Below are 20260 nucleotides of genomic sequence, written 5' to 3'. Positions count from 1 at the left end.
CTTGTTGTGTGCTAAGAAAGGTGTTGGTGGGGATTGTGGTGCTCACAGGCGCCAGATCGGGGACACCTGCCATAGAGATGGGGGTATTCCTAGACTGTCATTCAACATGGTGGCATTACTTCTGCGTCTTCACCCCAAAGTGATGTTACTATGCTGCATGCTGCTGCTGCTCCTCCTCCCTATGATCTGCAGGATGGTGGATGGGCATGAATGGAAAGTGAGACTGCATATGTGTTTTTCAGAAGTTGAAGACAAATCGGAAAGACTGCCAAGAAGACTAAAAGCATATTATCTCCCTAGAAAAAACAACAAATCAGCTCAATAATGAGAAATTTAAAAAGTGCAAGGTGGTTTAGTTAGCACTTCTTTTATCCCACTTTTCCTCCAGTGAGCTTGGGGTGGCATATATCCTGCTTCCTTTCTCCATTTTATCGTCACAACTTTTCAAGGTAGGTCAGGCTTGTTGCTAGAGGTGATTTTTCCACAGTGAAAGAGGGAGGCTGCTTTAGGAATAATGTCTACTCAGGGCTAGCTGATTTAGAAAAGAAATGGCTGTTTTTCATTGTTAAAAGAATCCAGAGTGTGATAGGAAAGACTAAATGAGCAGTCTATCTGTCTTCATAACTAAAGAGACAGAGAGAGATGTTGAGAGCACACCTTTTCCTCATGGAGGTCAAGGAGGCAGCTGGGAGAAAGGAAGTCCCTGAAAATAGCTATCTGGATAAACAAACAGACACTAGCAGAACAGACAAGAGGAAAGATACGGAAGAATCTGACCTATCTAGCTTACTAGTTCTATTGCTCCCTCTGTAGTACTAATGTGCAGTTGGAACAAAGATATTGCACAGTCGTTCTCTTCCAAAAAGGCTGAGTATGTGTGACTGGCCCAAGGTCACCTAGTAAGGTACATGGCGGAGTGGGGATTTGAACCAGTGTTTCCCAGATCCTCGCTGACTAGGGTTGTCAATAACCTTCACAAAAAAACACTTGAATTATGCTCTGTAATCTGCCTTGAGTCTCAGCAAGAAAGGTGGACTATAAATAATGCAAATATATAAAAAACAGAAGCTTAATGTGTGGAAATGGATAGCTGAAGCACTGGGGTAAATGACACCACCTGTTTAATAACATCCCATTCAAACTCTGGTAAAGGGCAGTGCATTTTTTCTCCAGGTTGTTGGCAACTCTAAGTCTTACCCTCTAACCACTACACTGCTATTTTTTCTCATATACTTTCCTCAGAGTAGGAGAAATTAAAGGAGCCATGAGCTGTACAGTGATGAGCGGCTTGCTGTACAGACAATTAAGGTTTCACAGAAATGGGAACCTAATAAAAGTGCAGGAAGGGGCAAGAATTGTTCGTGATGGGATTGGGAACAGCAAGAAGAAAAGATGATAAATCTAACAAGAATAAAGGTTGGAGGGGGAGTAGCATTGTTAATCTGTTGCAGCAAAAATAAACAAACTCTCTCCCCAGCATATGCTTTCCCTTCCCAAGCATACATTTTCAAGGACTGCAGTCCTCGTTGTCAGATGCTTATAGTGTGGGTAATTGGACAAGGAAGCCCATGTAATGGCTGAGAGTGCCAGGTTTTACTGAGATAATGTTACTAATGTTTGTTCTGGTTTTGTGTCTGTATGGTTGTTTTGCAGCATCCACACAATATCATCCCCTAATCATCCACTTTTGTGTGCTATGAGGTTGGGAAGATGCACATGTTTGCAGGTGTCTTCCACCTCTGCACTGCTGTTTTATGCTGATATCTAGTACAGTGATGTAGCTTAAGAAGTTACATCCGAGAGAGAATTTGTATAAAATGTTCTTTAGATGGTACACTACTCCCAAAGACATTGCGAGAATCAGTAAGGGTTACAGTGGACACTGTTGGAAATGTCAGAGCATGGATACAACAGTTTATCTTATGTGGTGGACTTGCAAGGAAACACGAAAATATTGGATAAAGATACATGAAGAGATGCAAAAGATTCTTAAACTCAGATTTGAATTAAATCCGAAAAGTATGCTCTTAAATAGCCTACCAATTAATGTTAGAAAAGAACAGGGAGATCTTTTCCGTTACATGGTGACGGCAGCAAGAGTCTTATTTGCAGCAAAATGGAAAGCAGACACCTGTCCAGATGTGCTAGAGTGGAGAGATAAGATTTATGAATATGCATCAATGGCCCAACTGACTACTTATTTACATAATAGACCGATAGCTGAATTTGGGGAAAAAGGACTTCTTTGATTATTTAGGCAGAAATTAACTGATAGAGAAGTTTGCATAACTAAAACTTGCTAAGAAGAGGAAAGGAGGGAAGGAGAATTATGATGTATCTAGGCTTACGGATGTTGAATTTACAATATTCTTGTTTATTAGGTCATTGTAAGTTTAAATGTACTGCTTGTTTAACTCCCAAAATTATTCTATATGTATTCTTTATATACGATTGTACAAGTCTCAACTTAATTTCTAATCTAGCATTTGTATAATCTTTTATTATGCATTTTTTATTTTCTTATATTTTCTTGAGTTTTAAATAAATTTTTTAAAAAATGTTACATCCAACAATCCATGTGCGAATTGCGGTCCATGTCCAAGTTTCCCCTGTGGTGCCCCTCCTCCCCATGTGCCACGTCCCTTCCAGGGATTGGAATGGTCTTTCAGGGGTGGTTCTAAGACACCAACTCTGATGGCCATTTGTAAGCCCTGCAAGGGCATCCATTCTAACAGGATTTTTCTTTGAGTGGCATCTGTCCTGATTTGGAAATGAACTGATTCTTCAATGGGCCATCAGTGTTTTGTTCAATGCTCCGTTTGGCTACATACTTTTACTTCTGTATAATGTACTTAATTGTGTTGCTTGGCTTTGCGGTCATATTTGTAAACCACCATGGGCTAAACAGGAAAAATAGAATATTTAAAGTAAGTATTTAAATATTTAAAGTAAATATTTCATATTTAATTTATATAATATTAAATATTTAGAAGTATTTAATATTATTTAATATTAAATATTTAAACTAAATATTTAAAGTAAGTTAGAACAACATACCATGAAGGGTCTATAGTTTCACCTAATCCAGCTAAGAAAATACATTATTTACAAGTGTTCAGAGGGGTCTCTGATAGGCTGCTTATGAGCTACCAGTAGCTTGCTGGCTGCTACAGAGTAGCTCATGCATCCTCCAGAAGAGCAAAGAAAAGGTCACAAAAGATCTAGGTTTCCTTTTCTATTTAGCTTTTGGCTACAGTAGCATAGTGGTTAAGTGGCTGGGTTGCGAATCAGCATTTTGCTAGTTCAGCTCCCACTACTGCCATGAACTCTGCAGGTGACCTTGGGGATGCCACTCTTCTCGGCCCCAGCTGCCCGGCTGTGTTGTGGGGATAATAACAACACTGACTTCGTTCACCATTCTGAGTGTGGCACTAATCTGTCTAGAAGGGAGGTATATAACTACAATGTTGTTGTTGTTATTATATTATAGGATTTTTCTCTGTGCTGCTTAGCTGATAGCTTCATTTCTGGTGTTCTTCCTAGTCTGGTTCCAGGACTTGATAACATGGAAAAAGGGTAGAGCTCAGAATATTTTTCGTTATTTAGAAGTAGCTCTCATGGAAGAAAAAGGTTGGTGACCCCTGGTTCAGAGACATGGGTATATATATATATGCCCATCCATGCACATATGTGTACATATAAACACAAAGTCTATGAAAACATAGACTTTGCAATACGTGAACCAAACTCATGGTTATACTTGCTTATTAAAAGGGAAGAAATTGATTTAGAAATTGTCACCATCCTAAGCAGGGAAGATTCCACTTGAAGATGCTACAGAGCATATGGATCTATATCACAAACATGATTCTATAACTGTTTTAATACTAAAAATCCTGCCCATCTCGTTCATCCATGCAACAGCCCAAAGATATATGGTTCTCACTGAAGACCAAGGCCAAGACAGGGTGACCTGTGGGCAGCCCACCTAGTGAGCTCATCTCCGAGCGTGGTTCCCATCCAAGGGTTTCATTTTCTTCCCAGGAACACACTCTCTGAAGTGGTTTCAACTTGTGGAGGGAAGCTCAATGCGGTCTGCATGATGATTTGTGAATTTAAAGGACTGGTTTACTTCATCCTGGCCTTGAATAGTTGTCCCAAATGTCAGCCTCAGCCACATACTTGGTTTCAAAGAGCAGCCAGTGTAGATTCAAAAAACATTTAGAGAACAGGCCGGTACAACTGTCTCGATGACTGACAGCTTCAAGGAGAGATTAAAACTGAACAATAAAAGAATAAACAAAGAGAGGGTGAACAAAATCACAAAGAATATAAGAGATTCATTATTAAAAAATCCAGTAGTATACTGGTGCTTTTTTAAAAAAAAAATTGTCTGTATCCATCTCTGTATGGAGTGTAAACCTTGGATAACTCTTTAAGAACTTGTGGTTTGGGTTAATCTTTGTTTAGAGGTAGCATTGGAAGCTGAATAGAAAACTCTTTTAGTTTTCAGCTACAAGGGGATGTGCCAGCTGCATTGTGAGCAGAGAGGGAAGCAATGCAGGCATCTTAAGCGCCAGACTCCATAGGCTTTCAGTGCAGAGGCGGAGGGCTTCATACACTTGCACAGTGTGGACTGCATTTTAATCAAGAGGTTGAGTCATAAAGGCGCCTCCCACTCCCCATTCACAATTGTCAATATGATACTGTGAAGTCTAGCAATTGCATAGCGCCCCTTGGTAACAGACATGTCGTTATATTTCAGCAGTCTGTCATTTATTTTTTCGTTAGTTTTGAATACATGCTAACAGTTGAAAACAGGGGAAAGAGCCAGTCAGCATGCGCCCAGTACATTTCCATGGCCCATCAACAAGTGTGAGACCATTCCAGAACTACCATACTAAAAAGACTTGCATGATATTCCCTGCAAACAAACACAAGAATGAGAAACAAATACAAGGATGAAAATCAGCAGTGGAGGCTTAGGGGTCCACAATCCACCAAGGTTTCAGTGAACAAAGTAGCTGCATGCATACACTCCTCCTTGCATACAAATTAAGTAATTGCTCTGCTCCAGCCAACAGTTTATATTCCCAGAGCTCTACATTTATATGGCCAGGTTGAATATGGCAAACATGTCATAGAGATCTATATCTGCCACTAGCCATTAGCAGAATCTGCTAATTTAAGAGGGGAAAATGAAATTAGCACAGCTTGCCATGTAGGGATCCCATTCTCCCAGTGGGGGTGGGGATTCCCCAATTCCCCCCTCCACCCCCTGCCACCACTTTCCTGGCCGGTAAGAGGGGGGAAGATGCAGGAATGGGCCTCCCAGGTGCACTCTAGGGGTGGCATGGTGACATCACTTCCCAGGACTGACATCATCATGCTCCCTTGAGAGCACTCCTGTGCTTTGAAGCAGGCCAATTTGGGCCCCAAACAGGCCGAATCAGGCCCATTGAGGGCTCAAATCAGCCTACAGCAAAGCGCTTGCATGCCCCCATGCCTTTGTGATGATGTCACTTCCTGGAAATGATATCATCACACAGACTTGGGGGCAGGCGTGCAAGCAGCAAAAGATTAGCACTGGGTCCCCCCCCCTCCCACTGAGAGGTTAAGGGAACCTGGCATCCTTATTGCCCTGTGGAATTCTAGTTGCTGCAGTTCATGGCAGATGGCAAGGGTAGTGCGATATGACGCATTATAGGATGGGAACATTTACGACAATCACCCCACACCACAATGGGCAAAGGATGACAAATAAACAGTGAGGAACTGTGCTGCAAACCACCTCAGAAGATGGAGAGGCTGAGCTTGGCTTTTATGCCGTTGATGCTCTGCACGCATGGCCAAAGACTGGGGCAGGCTCAAACATCCCAAGCTGAGCCTCTCCATCTTCTGAGGTTATTTGCAGCACACTGTCATCTTTTGCCCATTGTGGTGTGCCCATCCTAAACACAATTAAATAATGACTTCAGATATTTATTTATTTTATTTATGTAGAAAATTTCTATCCTGCCTCTCCAGAGAATATTAAGCTACATCATAATATTGCAATTATTTACTGCAAAGTAATAGGTGGGAATTAATTGCTTGAAAACAATGGGAATATGCGCCACCTAGTGCTATGTTCGTGATACTGAAAATTTATATTTTTTCATTTCACTTTGCTATATTGCAGGGATTGTTCAATTAAAAAACAATTTACTTTTGTGATAATAAAGGCAGTTACTTGGTAGTCTTCAAACTGCTGATTTGTGAATAATTCTATTTTGTTTCAGGGAATTTAATTGCCTTTACATCATGCTTGTACAACCTGTGACCCAGCAAGATAGTTTCAGATCTCCTATCCTTGTGCCCTTAAAAACCAACCCCCTACATACCCCTTAACCCTGACCTGGATAGCCCAGGTGAGCCTGATCTTGTCAGATCTCAGAAGCTAAGCAGGGTCAGCCTTTGTTAGTAATTGGATGGGAGACCTCCATTGAAGACCAGGGTGGCAGAGAAGGTAAACAATTATTAGTCTCTTGCCATGAAAACCTAAACAGGGGTTGCCATAAGCCAACTCTGACTTGAGGGCACTCTCCACCACCACCTGCTACTTTACATTTGATTGGGGCAGAGATAAAGCTAAACAAATGAGCCTACCACTGTTCTATCAATTTCCCCCCTACCATAGAAAACCAATGATGTGAAAAATTCTGTGTCTTAATGACAAAGAAGCCATCCCAGGAAAACAATGTGGCAATTCTACTGTAGTTCTGCAATCCTATGTCTATTTACCTGAGAAAACCCTCTAGGACTTCCCAGTTAATAGGACTGAACTATAGATAAAAATAACACAACATCAAAATGCCAACCCTAGAGCTTCCATTGTGAATAGTTAAAAGCACTGGACTAGGTCCCAGGAGCCCGGAGTTCAAATCCCCTCTAACAAAAGTTCACTAAATGACCAGTCTCTTTCTACCTAACCTACCTCACAGGACTGTTGTGAGTACTGCCCATGAATGGCGTTCATAGGAACTCTGTTCCTGGGCAGTTCATAGGGGGCTGAGAGAACTCTGGACGATGAATCTTTAAAAAAGAATTGCCTCAGCTCTCTGGGGAAGGGAGTACAAAGCAGCAGAGGGAATGCCTGGGGGTAATTCAGCATCGGCCTGGAGAGAGGTCCTCTGGCTCTGCAGCCAGGAACGGGGGCGGGGCCGGCTTCTCTGGCCGGTTCGGCATGTTGGGCCTTGCGTAGCCATGGCGACCGGAGCAACTCGTAGTGGCAAAGCCAGCGGGCCGCATGTACGACCGAGCTCCTCGCGCCTTGACTGTGCCCTTGGGCTGCACCGGCTCCCGCCTGGGCCCGGGCGCCTATGAGCTGCTTCCCAGGACTCCTCCGCTCAGAGGTGAAGGGGAGGCGGGAGGGAGAGGAGAAGATTCGGCTTCTCTCGTTTTATATCTTGCCTGTCTTTAGGAGAGGCTGCTGGGCGTCAGAGTGTCATCTTGAGCAGCAGGGGGCAGGCTCTTTCAGCCTGTGCTTAAGCAAGATTCTGCTCAGAAGGAAGCCCGGCAGGTTTATCCACGGAAAATAACAACAACAACAATAATAAAAACTTATCATGGTAATACAATGCTATTTTATCCTTATTTCCCTGAAGGCAAGCTCCGTTGGGTTCAGTAAGTAAGTGAAGATACATATGATATCTTCTGCGTGCTCAAGGAGTTGATAGGGCATGGTTTTATATATTCTTTTATTGTGCAAGATGTTTTTACATAGCTGGTTTATTCCTTAATTTTGTAATTGTTAACTGACTCCCAAGTGTGTGTGCATAGTATTGTAGTTGGCTGCCATGCATATTTACTCAGGAGTAAGTTCCACTTTGTGCATTGGGACTGACATCTGGGTAATGTTAGGGTTGCCAATCTCCAAGTGGTGGCTGGAGATCTCCTGGAATGACACTTGTTCTCTGGGCCACAGAGATTAGTTCCCTGGGAGAAAATGGCTGCTTTGAAGGATGGCTGGCCTGCATGGCATTTATACTGAGGCCCCTCCTCTTCCAAAATTTTAACTTCTCCAAGTTCTGCTTCCCAAATTTCTAGGAATTTCTCGATTTGGAGCTGGTCCTTAAGATTCCATCATATGAGATGGGGAGAAACTATAAAGGGGGGGGATGGGGGATGGCAAGTACTAGGTTTGCCAGATCCAGGTTGAGAAATTCCTGGAGACTTGTTAGAAGACCTTACAGACTAACATATTAATTGTGATAAGTGTTGATGAATTGGCACCTTGTTAGATGTCAGGTATTCAGTATTGTTATATAAGGTAGGGGTTATCACTGATTTCCATGAGCCTGATTCAAAAGCAAGGTAGTTGCTGTGCTTGGATTTAAATTGCACTAGGCTGCGATCCCACAATTTATTCACTCTCCCTAATGATTATTTGGAAGTAAAGGAATCTTCATATTCTGCGCGGTAGACAAAAGCAGATTTGGTTTTGACAGCACTTCTCAATCCAGAAGGCTTGAAATTTAGGCTCTTACTATTTTTTGGCAAGCTGCTGGGGGGAGAAATATTTCTAAATCAGGGAAAATCCAAATCCACAATGTTCCTAAATCAGTGAAGCGTATAAGAAGAATCGGTCAATGGATCACAGTGGGCGCCGTATGCAGGGTGCCTTAACCTCAAAGTGGTTCTGACTGAGGTGCTGCTGTATTACAAATTAATAAAATGTAAAGGATGAATATAGCAAAACCTTGAACCTTTTTCTGAGCCATTGCTTAGGTTTGTTTTATCATCATGTAATTTGCTCAGTCTAGAAGCATGGGAATATGAAAAGTAATATCCACAAGAACTCTGTTTAAACTCATCAGATGCTGGCCATGTTTAAATAAGGGATATGAGGCACTGCTTTGCCACTGTTATTACTGGAATTTAAACACTCGGGTTTTATACAACTCCTGGCATTTTAGAAGAAAGTAATAATAATACAGCCTAACATTTTTTAAAAAAATTCAACAGCTGCAGTTTATTACAGAAAGTTGGTCCAATTTGTTATAAATCAAAATGCTGTAGGCATATTGCGCTAGGTTGCACAACCAGAAAAGAAGCTCACATTTGAAAGATAAGTCGTGTGCTTTGAAGGCAGCGGTCCAATTTAAAAGCAATGTGTTATGAGAACCTTCTCCCTCCCCCCCACCCTAAGGAGATGTTTTATTGCTTTGTTATTTAGAAAGGAAAGGATTTTTGTACCTGATACATTCTCCTTGTGAGATGGTGATCAAGGGGCTTGAGGCTTCAGCATTTGGCAATTGTGTTATCATTTATACATAACATTCATGGTATTTTTCTCTGATCCATTACCGAATGGCAGCCTTTTAAATCAACTGTGTATCCGTGGCTGGGTACAAACAGGATTTTAAACACCTGCTAGCTTTCCTATACATGATATTAGATATTAACAAATAACCAGATCTTAAATGTAGCTTATGCACACACTTACAAATGTTCTTCTTTACTTCTTACTTCTTACGTGAAAATGTCATGTTAATGCACAAGACATTAACTGTTTTGTGACTTCTGTGACTGTTTTTTGGTTCATTTCTATTTAAGATTTGAGCAGCCTGTATCTTCCCATCCATATATGTTGCTCAGGAAACTGAAGTAGGTATTCAGAAGCATTGAACCATTCCTGCCCATCCTTTCTAGCACCTCCCCCTTAAATGTCTGCTAGATTTTCTGCACAACTGCATTATGGGGCATCATGAACACAATTACAAAATAGAAGTTAAGCATGGCATTAATTGGAACCACATAGTTCCAGTATTGCTTCTCCTGCCTCTAAGTCAGTCTTTCTAATTCAGCAAAGGCTGTAGGGAAGCAGACTGCAGATCAGGGATCTGTCATAGTGAAAGGGGAGGATGGCGTCGAGGCCAAAAAGAATCCAGGATCAGTGCAAACTGTTGGGAGGTGATAATTGCAGAGTTTAATACTAGGGCAGTAGAAATAAGTAGACAGACTTCGGTGGTTTTAGCTCTAGAAAATACTTTTATTACATATTAGGTAAAGGGATACATTGGCAAGAAAATAAAGGATATCTATCTCCTGCATCTCTACATCTTGGTGATCAGACTAGAAGAGAGACTGAGCACCTCTCTAAACGAGACACATTACGCGAGGATGCTCAAATGAAGGGAGACGCAATGTTAGCTGGGAATCGTAGTGTAAAAAGACAGATTGGAAGGCTCTGTCATTTTCACCTCTCTAGAGCAGGTATGGCAAAGATCCCTCCTCAGAGGGTTTGTTTATTTCTCCTTCACCTTCCCAAAGGGGAGAGGAAATTGACCGAGCCTTCAGGGAGGCGAAGAGGAAATAAACAAACCCTCTTTGCACTGCAGCTCTAGAGAGGTGAAAATGACAGAGCCTTCCAATCTGTCTTTTTACACTACAATTTCCAGCTAACATTGTGTCTCCCTTCACTTGTGCATCCTCGTGTAATGCGTCTCATGTATAGAGACTCTAAAAGTGAGAGACCGAGTGAACAAAGAGAAATAAAATCGTGGCATATGGTGCTAGTTAATTCCCCCCCCCCCCATTAACTGGTTCATCCAATAGACAATCCTAGATCCCTTCATTAAGACTAAAAACTGTTAGAGCGAGTGTTAAACAACGCTGCGGAATTAAACGCCGAGCTGGTCAGAGAGGCAAAAACTTTATTTGAGGAAGTTACATACTTGAGGGAAAGGGGGAGAGATAGATCCTAGCTATCTGACTACATCTTGCAGAGACAGAGAAGAAGTGTGGCAGGAGAGAGAAGAAGCAGGATATTGCCCTGTTTAGCCCAATAGGAGACAAGACAAGGAAATGACCCCCAGGAAACAAGAGAGGTGCTACTCTCACTGTCCTAACTAAGTGATCCTTGCTGCCCCCTGCATGGTAGGCTCTTCTTACTTCTTGCTGCTGCAGTACACCAGACATTGTTATTTCTAACAAAAACTACCTTTTCTATAGCGGGAACTTTTACTTGACAGCTAAGTGGTCCTATGCAAACTAGCTAACTAAACAAATAGAACAACAATTTAATTCTTTCATGACTGAACGTAGGACACTTGCTAAAATCCCAACACAGACGAGCAAAAAGTGTGATCAGGTCTCTGCCTTCTGACCCAGCAGAACCTTTTCCCAGAGGTAAGGGAGTGAGAAAAGGGAAAGCTAGACAGTACGTTCTTGAATCCAGAAGTCGTGCTTATTAAGCTCAGACCAAGGAAATCTAAAAGCTCCTCATTGTATTCTATTCATACGTAGGTTTGCCTCCATACATTCCTAGGCTGGTTTTACATGCAGCTGATACAATTTGTATTGGAGAATCCCAACAGGTGGTAAAGGAGACTTTGACCCTCCCTTGCCCTTTATATGCCTTTGGTTCTCAGGCCCTGTGTTGTCTGCACTCTCCTCCTTTCTAGGAATGGGGTGGGAATCAGCCAGGTCTAGGTGGTTGGCACCACAGCATTCTTGAGAAAAATTGCCTTCTATTTGGGACAGCCTGGAAAAAAATGTCTCCTTTCCCTCTTATCAGAAGGTTGCAGTGGGCTGATTCTGGAAACTCGGTGGGGCCTGATCCAGGCGCATCTTCAGTTTCTTGGCCAGAGGTTGCCAGCACAATAGCTAAGATATCGCAGTAGAAGAATTGAGGTGGGGGAGGCAGTCACACACAGTGTCCTTTTGAGTTCCCTGCAAACTGGAAAAAGTGTCTTCTGCTTTTGTAGCTTGTGTTCACTGCGAACAATGAAACAGTCTTCTGGTTGTTGTAGCAAGTCTTCACTCAACCTTCAAGTGGACACAATCATACCCAGCCACTATCTGGCAACTGGCAGGAGAGCTGGGGGCAAGGACATGGAGTAGGGCTAGCTATCAGTATAATCCAGAAGTAACCAACAGTAGAGTTTCTGTCAATTCCTAGAACTACCTTTTGTGGTGGTATCAGTGATGTTGCTGTCTTTTAAAGTTTGTTTTTTTTCTGCTGCTGTTGGTAGCAGGCAACACAGCTTGCTGGCGGGAGGCCTCATGACAGAAGGCCTTACAAGCCTACTAACCAAACTCACCCATGTGTTTATGCCTTCAACCTGGCATTCCATGAAATGAAGATCAGCTACACTGGGTGCAAGTTAGCGTTGCATGTTGGTTAAAAGAAACCATAATTAAATCCAGCATGTATAATCTCAAAACAGGCATAAATTCAGTAAGCCATCAGTTCAAAACTCTTCCTATGGAGCTAAAAATGAGATTGTTTAAAGAGCTTTTTGGATTTATCTTAGATTTTATGTTTGCTGCCTTGATGTGAGATGGACTCACAGTCTATTTTTCTCCAGATTTTACATTTATAAAAGATCGCCATTTAAATTTATGTATGAATTTGTCTAGCTCATGCTGTGTGATGGGTAAGTGACACATACACACAACAGTAGAGGAGAACCTCATTTTATAAAGTAGCCAAGGTCTCAACTTGCTTAAATCTCCGCTGGTGTCTAAGCAGTTGAAACAGATGGATACTGATGTTTGCCAGTTATTTGTACTCTAAGTATAGGTCTGCAGATCTTGAGGATCCTAATGAGAATGAAAGGAAACGTTTGCAGAGCATTGATGGTTGCCAATAAGCTTCTGTTTTGGTTTGTCCTTCTTTTCTTCCTTTGTCTTGTGGCTGGGATCAGCTCCCCTCTGTGTGTCAAATAAGGAAAAGGAACAGGGTTTCTAGCCTTTAGCACCAGAAAAGGCAGAAAGTTGGAAGAAGACTGAGAAAAGCAGCTGTTATGGGGAGAAGCTGGCTGTTACCCAATATTGGACAATCAAGCCTCCTCAGCAATTAATATGCCTTTAGCCACAAAAAGGTTCAGATGTGGTAGCAGTCTGCCAAAGAAAGAACACGCACATTTGTGTTTCTCCCCAATAGGTTAAAAAGTTCCAGTAATGTAATTAGCAATTACCTGCCAAAGTTTTTATTTATTTATTTATTTATATGCCACCTTTCTCACTGAGATCCAAGACAGATTACACAGTGTAAGTGAAATACAATATAATCAACACCATTCACTGAGAAAAATATAATCAGGACAACAGGACATTCAGTGAGTAGAAACAATAGAGAATGGTAGCAGAAAATTTGAAAGAAGCATGAAGCCGGCAGTTCTTTGTTTCTTTCTGAAACAAAGCCTAACTAAATACAGTATGTTTAGCAACGTGGAAACTCCCTAGTAGGAGCATATTTGCATCAGCAGACAGTACCCAGTGGCGTAGTCTGTAGCCTCTGTCCCTGTCAAGGCAAGTTGTATGTTACTTATCTGATCAAGACTACCCCATTTAGAGACCTCCCCGCTGCTTCCTTGTTTGGAAATATTCCCAGGAATTTGAACTGCCCCCTCCCCTCCTCATCTAGTAGGGTTACTCACCTGACCAACCTCACTACCTTTCCCCCCTTTTTTTGGACCCTGGACACAAACACGTTTCTTCTTATTTTTTAAACCAAGCCTCCTGTGTTTCTGTCTAGAAGCAGAATCTGCCTCAATGTTTGTTTGCTTAGCACATTTATATTGAAACATCTGCTTATGGCAGGGAAAAGGGAAAAAGAAACAAAACAATAACACAGATTATAAAACACTGAGCCAATAAAACAGCTAAACACAATTCAATGAAACAAATCTGTCCACAGTCAAAGGACTGTGCAGCATAAAACAGACAAACATAAAAGCAGGGCAGAAGAACATGAGTTTTTCTAAGGGTAAAACAGCCAGGATTGGTAAAATTGGATAAAATTTAAAGTTGGGATAAATAGAAATGTTTTGGCCTAGGCCTAAATGCTAATAGATTAGGTGTTGGGTGACCCTCAAGAAGGCAGGATGCTACCACTGAAAAGGTTCCGTCTCTGGTTACCAGATACCTCTGTTCCCACAGATAGTTGATTTCAATCCTGAACCAATTTTATCATTAGGAAGTTTCTAGATTGTATTGCTCTTCTAATAGGATGACTGATACAACCAAGATGTGAATGATATAAGGTGCTACATGTTTAGCAGTTTCATTTATTGCAGTCAATAAATGGTATAAGTTGCTGTGCAGAGTATATTCCTGAGATCTGATGGACTCTTTCAGACATGTCCAAGCAGTTGCATGCCCTGATGTGATTTTTCTCTCCCATTTATTACTGTTTAAATCTCTGTTTAGTTCAAAGATTGCTTGCCATGTGGTATGCACAGGCTGCAGTTTGAGAAACACAGATCTTTGGACATGTGCAGATACTGTTTGGATGTAGCCCTATATGTACAACGGAAATGAGCGTGCTGCATTATCATTACTATTAACATAGTTTGAAAAATAAGGCTTATCAACTTTTGTTTACTGACGAATGAGCTGAAGGCAAGTTCTTATAGATGCTTATTTTTTTCCCTCCTTGCAGTGGGATATGCTCCGTTTCTTTCTCTGACCAGTCGAGGCTTTGGAAGTATTTCTCAAAATGCTGAGAATGACCTTCCAGGGCCAGGACACTATGATGTTGTCAAGATACAGGTAAAATTATACCAGATCTAATACATTTGTTATAAAAATGCATTTTGTCTTCATTCTAAAAACAATAACTGATGTTACAAAATAATAATATTGTGCTGTCAAGTTGCAACCAACTAATTGGTGACCCCAGTACCATGTGGTTTTTCAAGCCCAGAGATAAGCAGAGGTGGTTTTGCCATTGCTTTTATCTGGATAGCAACCCCATTCTTTCTTGGTCGTCTCCCATCCAAGTACTAACAATGGCCAGTCCTGTTTAGCTTGCAGGCTCTGATGAGATTGAGCTAGTCTGGACTCTTAGGCTGTTCCATGTTATTAGGGTTGCCAGCCTCCAGGTAGTGGCTGAAGATCTCCCGGAATTACAACTGATCTCCAGGCAACAGAGACCAGTTCTCCTGGAGAAAATGACTGCTCTGAAGGGTGAACCCTATGGCATTATACCCCACTGAGGCTTGTCCCCTCCCCAAACCCCACCCTTTCTAGACTCCACCCCCCAAATCTCCAGGAATTTCCCAACCTGGACCTGGTATCCCTACATGTTATAGAACATTTAACAAATGTAATGATTAGCCACAAGAAAATGTGTTTTTGTATTAATGAAGGATTACTGTTGTACACTGAGCTAGAAGTAGAATGATAGCTGTGGTTCTGGCTACATTCAGTACAGCACAGTACCTTTCCATGCAGATTGGGATTGTTTACTCAAGGGTAATCCCAAACTTTCCTGCTGGGTCTGAACTTTTTCCTCCCAACCATCTGTCAATGTTGTGATTGATCCTATAAGCAATTGCTCATTTCCAGATCTTGTTAGCTTCACCTTGCTGCAAACCAGGGCTTTAAAAACACAAGAGGATAGCAAGGAAAACCCTGGATTGTGATGGTTTAGCTGTCATATTGCTTGGTCTATTATCAGTAGCATGTGAATGAAAGATGGTAGTTTGAGGAAAAAAATTGCTATTTTGGAAATCCATTCCGATTTTTCTCAAAAGAAATAATAAAATCTGTGTTCAGCTTATTTATTTCTGAATCAAAATACATAAAAGGCCACTGCAAACCATAGCATAATATTGTTGAAGATACTAATATATTTTTAATCTCACATTTTTCTGAAGTGGTTGTCAGTTATTCTGTAACTTGGGATTCTTAGCATGCTGTGCTAATGGCGAGCTTTTTTAAAAAAAAGCATAAAAAGCTTTAAATATATTGGTTTGTAATGTTGAATATAATAGTGGGCAAAATAATGGAAATCTTTTCAGTTTTGTATGGTTCTCTGCAAAAATCATAGCAGAACAGAGTAAGCTGAAGCATAATTGAATGCAGTAAAAATATAATTAGTTTCTTTTTCACTTGCGTGGAAGGACATTGGGTAGATATTTGTGTGTTTGAATTAAAATTTGCTGAAGTTGTTCAAAAAGCTGTTAAGATGAAATGTATTTTTTAAGATCTGCCATAATCAGTTCTGTGTGATTTAGGCTACATGAATTATTCTCTGGAAGACTATATAGAATATAATGGAATATTTTCTGTTGGCTGTTATACTTAAACTTCCTGGTTAATCACCACCTTGTGGTCGCTGTTGAAATGTCAAGTAAAATTGGAGTGTTTGTAAATCAGGGTAGCCATGCTGAGTCAAAACCACTGCAAGATGAATTTCAAAGGAGGGTTGGGGGGTAGGGATAGTTAAGTTACATTCAATATTACGTAAGTTTTTAAAAATCATAATAATATCATACATAGAAAGCAATCAACGAGGAGTGAAGGGTGGTGAGAGGGGGAGATAGAAAAAAATAGAACAAACACACAAAAAGGAGGAGAGGGGGGAGGGAATAAGGGAGACAGAGGAGAATTAAATAAAAAATACAAAAAAGGAAAGAAAGTAAGTAACAGGATATTGTTGGATAACACTGTTATTCGTAGTTGTAAGTCTGTTGTTATAAGTTTAATAACTCTTGTTTGTTTACTCTGATAACAAATCCAAACCAGAATTAGTAACATTGTTCTTAATATCTTTTAACTGTTGGCACTGTGTTAATTTAGGCAAGGCATTGTGATATTTTAGGCAAGACCACAAACAATTTTATAATATAAACCAACAAAAATCAGAAAGGGAAGGGGGAGGGGGAAAAGGAGGGGAGAGGAAAGGAAAGGGGGAAAGGTGGGGAATAAGAAGCTTTAGAAAATAATTAATATAGCTTTTTTAAAAAGTTTGCATTTATTATAATTAGCTTTATAAATTTATTATTATAGCTTTATAAAAAAAGTTGTTATTTATTATTAAAAGTTCATTGTTATAATTTTAATATCACTTGATTTCTCATCTCACTTTAAGAGTTAAAAATATTATATATCATTGTATTCATACTAAATCTTAATTTTGAGATTGTGACAAATCAAGTAAAACCTACAAACAATTTCACAACAGTTTGTCTATCAAAACTATTTGGCTACACTAACGAAAAGCAAAAACTTTAAAAAGAGGTGATTTGTAATCCCACACTGAAATTAAATCATCCTTGTAATGCAATAAAAAATGTTATTTCCTATAACATGAGAGGTCTTAACAACGTGATTGAGAGAAAAATAATACTAACAAACATAGCACCACTAAAAGCAGATGTCATATTACTACAGGAAACTCATCTCCACCCAAACAAGAATACAGAACTAAAAGCCAATTGGATCCAACAACATCACGCAAAGGGGTCATCTAAATCGAGAGGAGTCTCAATCATTACTGTTACTTTATGTGAATAATTTATCCAATAAAAATGATTGGGAAAAAAAAACCATTGCAAGATGCACATTGCTTTTGATTAGGTCAACCTGTTAAAATGCTAGAGTCAGGTTTTGAAACTACGTATTCTTACACCATATACTTAGTTGAATGCACAAGATTTTAAAAAGAGGGAATTTTTTTTGTTAAACAGAGTTTGGAATCCATGAAATGTGTGAGCAATACAATTAAAACAAATGGTAGAGAATTTTGGAAGTAATAATTGGGATTTCAGTTTTGATAGTTGTCATGTTCATTTAGGTACGTACTAAATTTATACCTTTCAAAAAGAAGGAAAAGAAAATGCTGTAGTGTATCTTGATTATCCTTGAGAGCTGATTTTTTTTAAAAAAAAGATTTGAAAGAATTAATTTCCCCCATGTGATTTGTGTTCCCTAGTGTAGTGGTCTTCAGCCCATGGATTTTGACCCTCAGGTGGACTAAAGACCCCCACCTGGCGGCCATGTGCTGTATCACTTTGCCTCTTCTTTCATGCATGCTGGAAAGAGCAGCAGGATGACCTGGCAAAGTCAATTAAAGGTGGGGGGGGGGGGATTTCTTTTTAGCACAGGCATATACAGAGACATCCCTCCCCTCCCTATTGCGTTGTCTTCCAATTCAGAGCCTTGTCCCCCACCCCCAGATATATATACTTGTGGCATAGAAACTGCTGTCCCTCAGTTTTCAACAAGTTTGTGAGATGAGTTCTTTCCCTTTTTTCTTTCACAAGAACTCATTTTTGTTATTTAAGAGTGCCACGTTTCAGGCCCTCTAATACCAGGCTATTAATGATGGTTTGATTTCCATCAAGCTGCAATCTGTATTCTTGCTGCTGTTATAAGACATGACTTCATATCACTTCCAATAGAGGTTTTTTTTCTAAAAAAGAAAGCTAATAATATAATTTTCTTTAATATATTCATTTTATCACTTTTTTGAGAAATTCATAAAACCAGCTCCATTCTTGTTGTTGAATGGGGCATCAAATATCTTCCCCCAGTTTTCATTTACAGTCTTAGTAAATATTAACTCCTTTCTGTTTCTTTCTGATCACACCTATCCCCCCACCCCCAGCACAGAGATGGCCGGCTGTTCTTGTTTGAGCAACTTTTTCATATGATCATATTAATTTACACCGTGTAATCTGCCTTCAATCTCAGTGGGAAAGGCAGACTATAAACAATTGTAAATAAAAATGATCAAACTGCAGCAGCGGAACTTCATCTAAGCAACTGTACTCTGATGGCATCCTGGGACTGTCTTGCTTTATTGGGAAGCCCAAGTTAAAAGCAGTGGAGGCGGTTTTATCTGCTTCGTGTCTTGCAAATAAGGGACAAGGAGCCTCCCATGTGCTCTGTGTCATTTTCCTGAAATTTATTTATTTATTTACAAGATTTTTGCCCCGCCTTTCCACTTCTATAGGGCCACCTATGACAGAATGTTTAGACAGAGTGTACTTTGTTCTTATCACAAGGAAAGTTCCACTATATGGCTTTGCTCAGCTGTGATGTTAGTGGAGAAGTAACAAAGTGTTTCTCTCCTACCACTGCTTAGTGGGAATGAAAAGTAAGCTCTAACCTAAGCTTGGTCACGCTCAGTCTGAATTTTATTCTCTTTTTGCTCAAGAACATAAGAAGAGCCCTGCTGAATAGACCAGTGGTCCATCTAGTCTGTCTTGCTCAGTGGCCATCTATAGTTGCTCTAGAGCAGGGGTGGGCAATTGTTTTGGCTCGGGGGCCACTTTGTGGGAGCGGAGGTTAGCGGACCTTTTAAAATGATTGCATTCATTAGTTAACTTTGCATTTCAGAAAATGTATAAATTGTATCATAAAAATCAATAAATATAAATTAAATAAAATAGTGATAGTTTTATTCAATTTATTTATTGTGCTAATTTCATATCATCTATAGCTCGGTTCAAGCCAAATTTTTTGACTGTCTTGGCGGGCCACAAAAAACTCTGTAGCGGGCCACATGTGGCCCGCGGGCCGCAATTTGCCCACCCCTGCTCTAGAGGGCCAACAAGAGGGCATAGAAGCAGAGACCTTCCCCTGATGTTGCTTGCCTCCTGGCCCTGCTATTCAGAGGTTTACTACCTCAAGATGTGGAAGTTCCCTTTAGTTATCATGGCTAACGGCAAACTCAACAACCCTGGAATACTTTCCTCTGTTCTGCAGTGATCCTAGCAACTGGATTTCAGGCGGAACCGATCTCAGTGCTGGCAGGAATTCTTATAAACTGTTTGCATCTACAAGTCAGATTATGAACATACAATTATTTTGCCAATTACTTTCACAAAATATTGTTATGATTTCGCTTGTACTGAAGTAAACTTTAATTCAGTTAATTGATAGTAGTCTAATGCCCTTAAACTGGTTAAGAACTAGGCCTTAGTGAATTGTCTTGGTTGCTGCTGACATCTACAATAATGGATGTGTCATAGTTCTTGGAATATTGTAATTTCTTATCAAGAACGCACAAGCTGGGTTTGCTGATATCACAGGTATTGTTCATATAACTTTACCTTAGGGTTTATGTCTTAAAATTTTGGTACATTTAGAATCAGAAGAAGAGAAATTACTGTCTGCATCCAGGTTTGAAAGCTTTGATTCTAGCTTTGATAAAGATTCATGAACGCAACAGCATGTTGCATGCCAACTGCAGTGGTTGTGTGGTAGAACAGTCCAGATACCATCTTCCCTTTTCAATTCATCATTTGTTTGGTATGAACCTGAGGAGGTGTCTCTGAGCGCTAATCCTCCAGTACATCTCTTGATCAAAGTAATTATGTATATAACTATAAAACTGGAAGGGCCAAGAGTTTACTATTTATTTACTTACGTTATTTATAGTCCACCTTTCTCACTGAAACTCAAGGCGGATGGCCCAGTGTCAGTCAATATGGTCAACGGGACATTCCACAAACCAGCCAATAGGTCCGTGCTTCTC

The 20260-nt window shown here is 40.4% G+C and overlaps 1 protein-coding gene across 1 annotated transcript in view; it reads left to right on the top strand.

Annotated features, from left to right (window-relative positions):
* Positions 1-7288: 7288 nt before the first annotated feature.
* STPG2 (sperm tail PG-rich repeat containing 2) overlaps positions 7289-20260 on the top strand; it is a 306478-nt gene continuing 293506 nt past the window's right edge. The window contains exons 1-2 of the mRNA XM_054990485.1: positions 7289-7394; positions 14432-14541. Coding sequence (XP_054846460.1) covers positions 7289-7394; positions 14432-14541 — 216 coding nt within the window. The remainder of the gene's footprint in view (positions 7395-14431; positions 14542-20260) is intronic.

Source organism: Eublepharis macularius, chromosome 10, assembly GCF_028583425.1.
Source record: "Eublepharis macularius isolate TG4126 chromosome 10, MPM_Emac_v1.0, whole genome shotgun sequence".
NCBI lineage: Eukaryota > Metazoa > Chordata > Lepidosauria > Squamata > Eublepharidae > Eublepharis > Eublepharis macularius.
The sequence above is the reverse complement of the archived record's forward strand: the minus strand, read 5'-3'. Positions and strand labels throughout refer to the sequence as shown.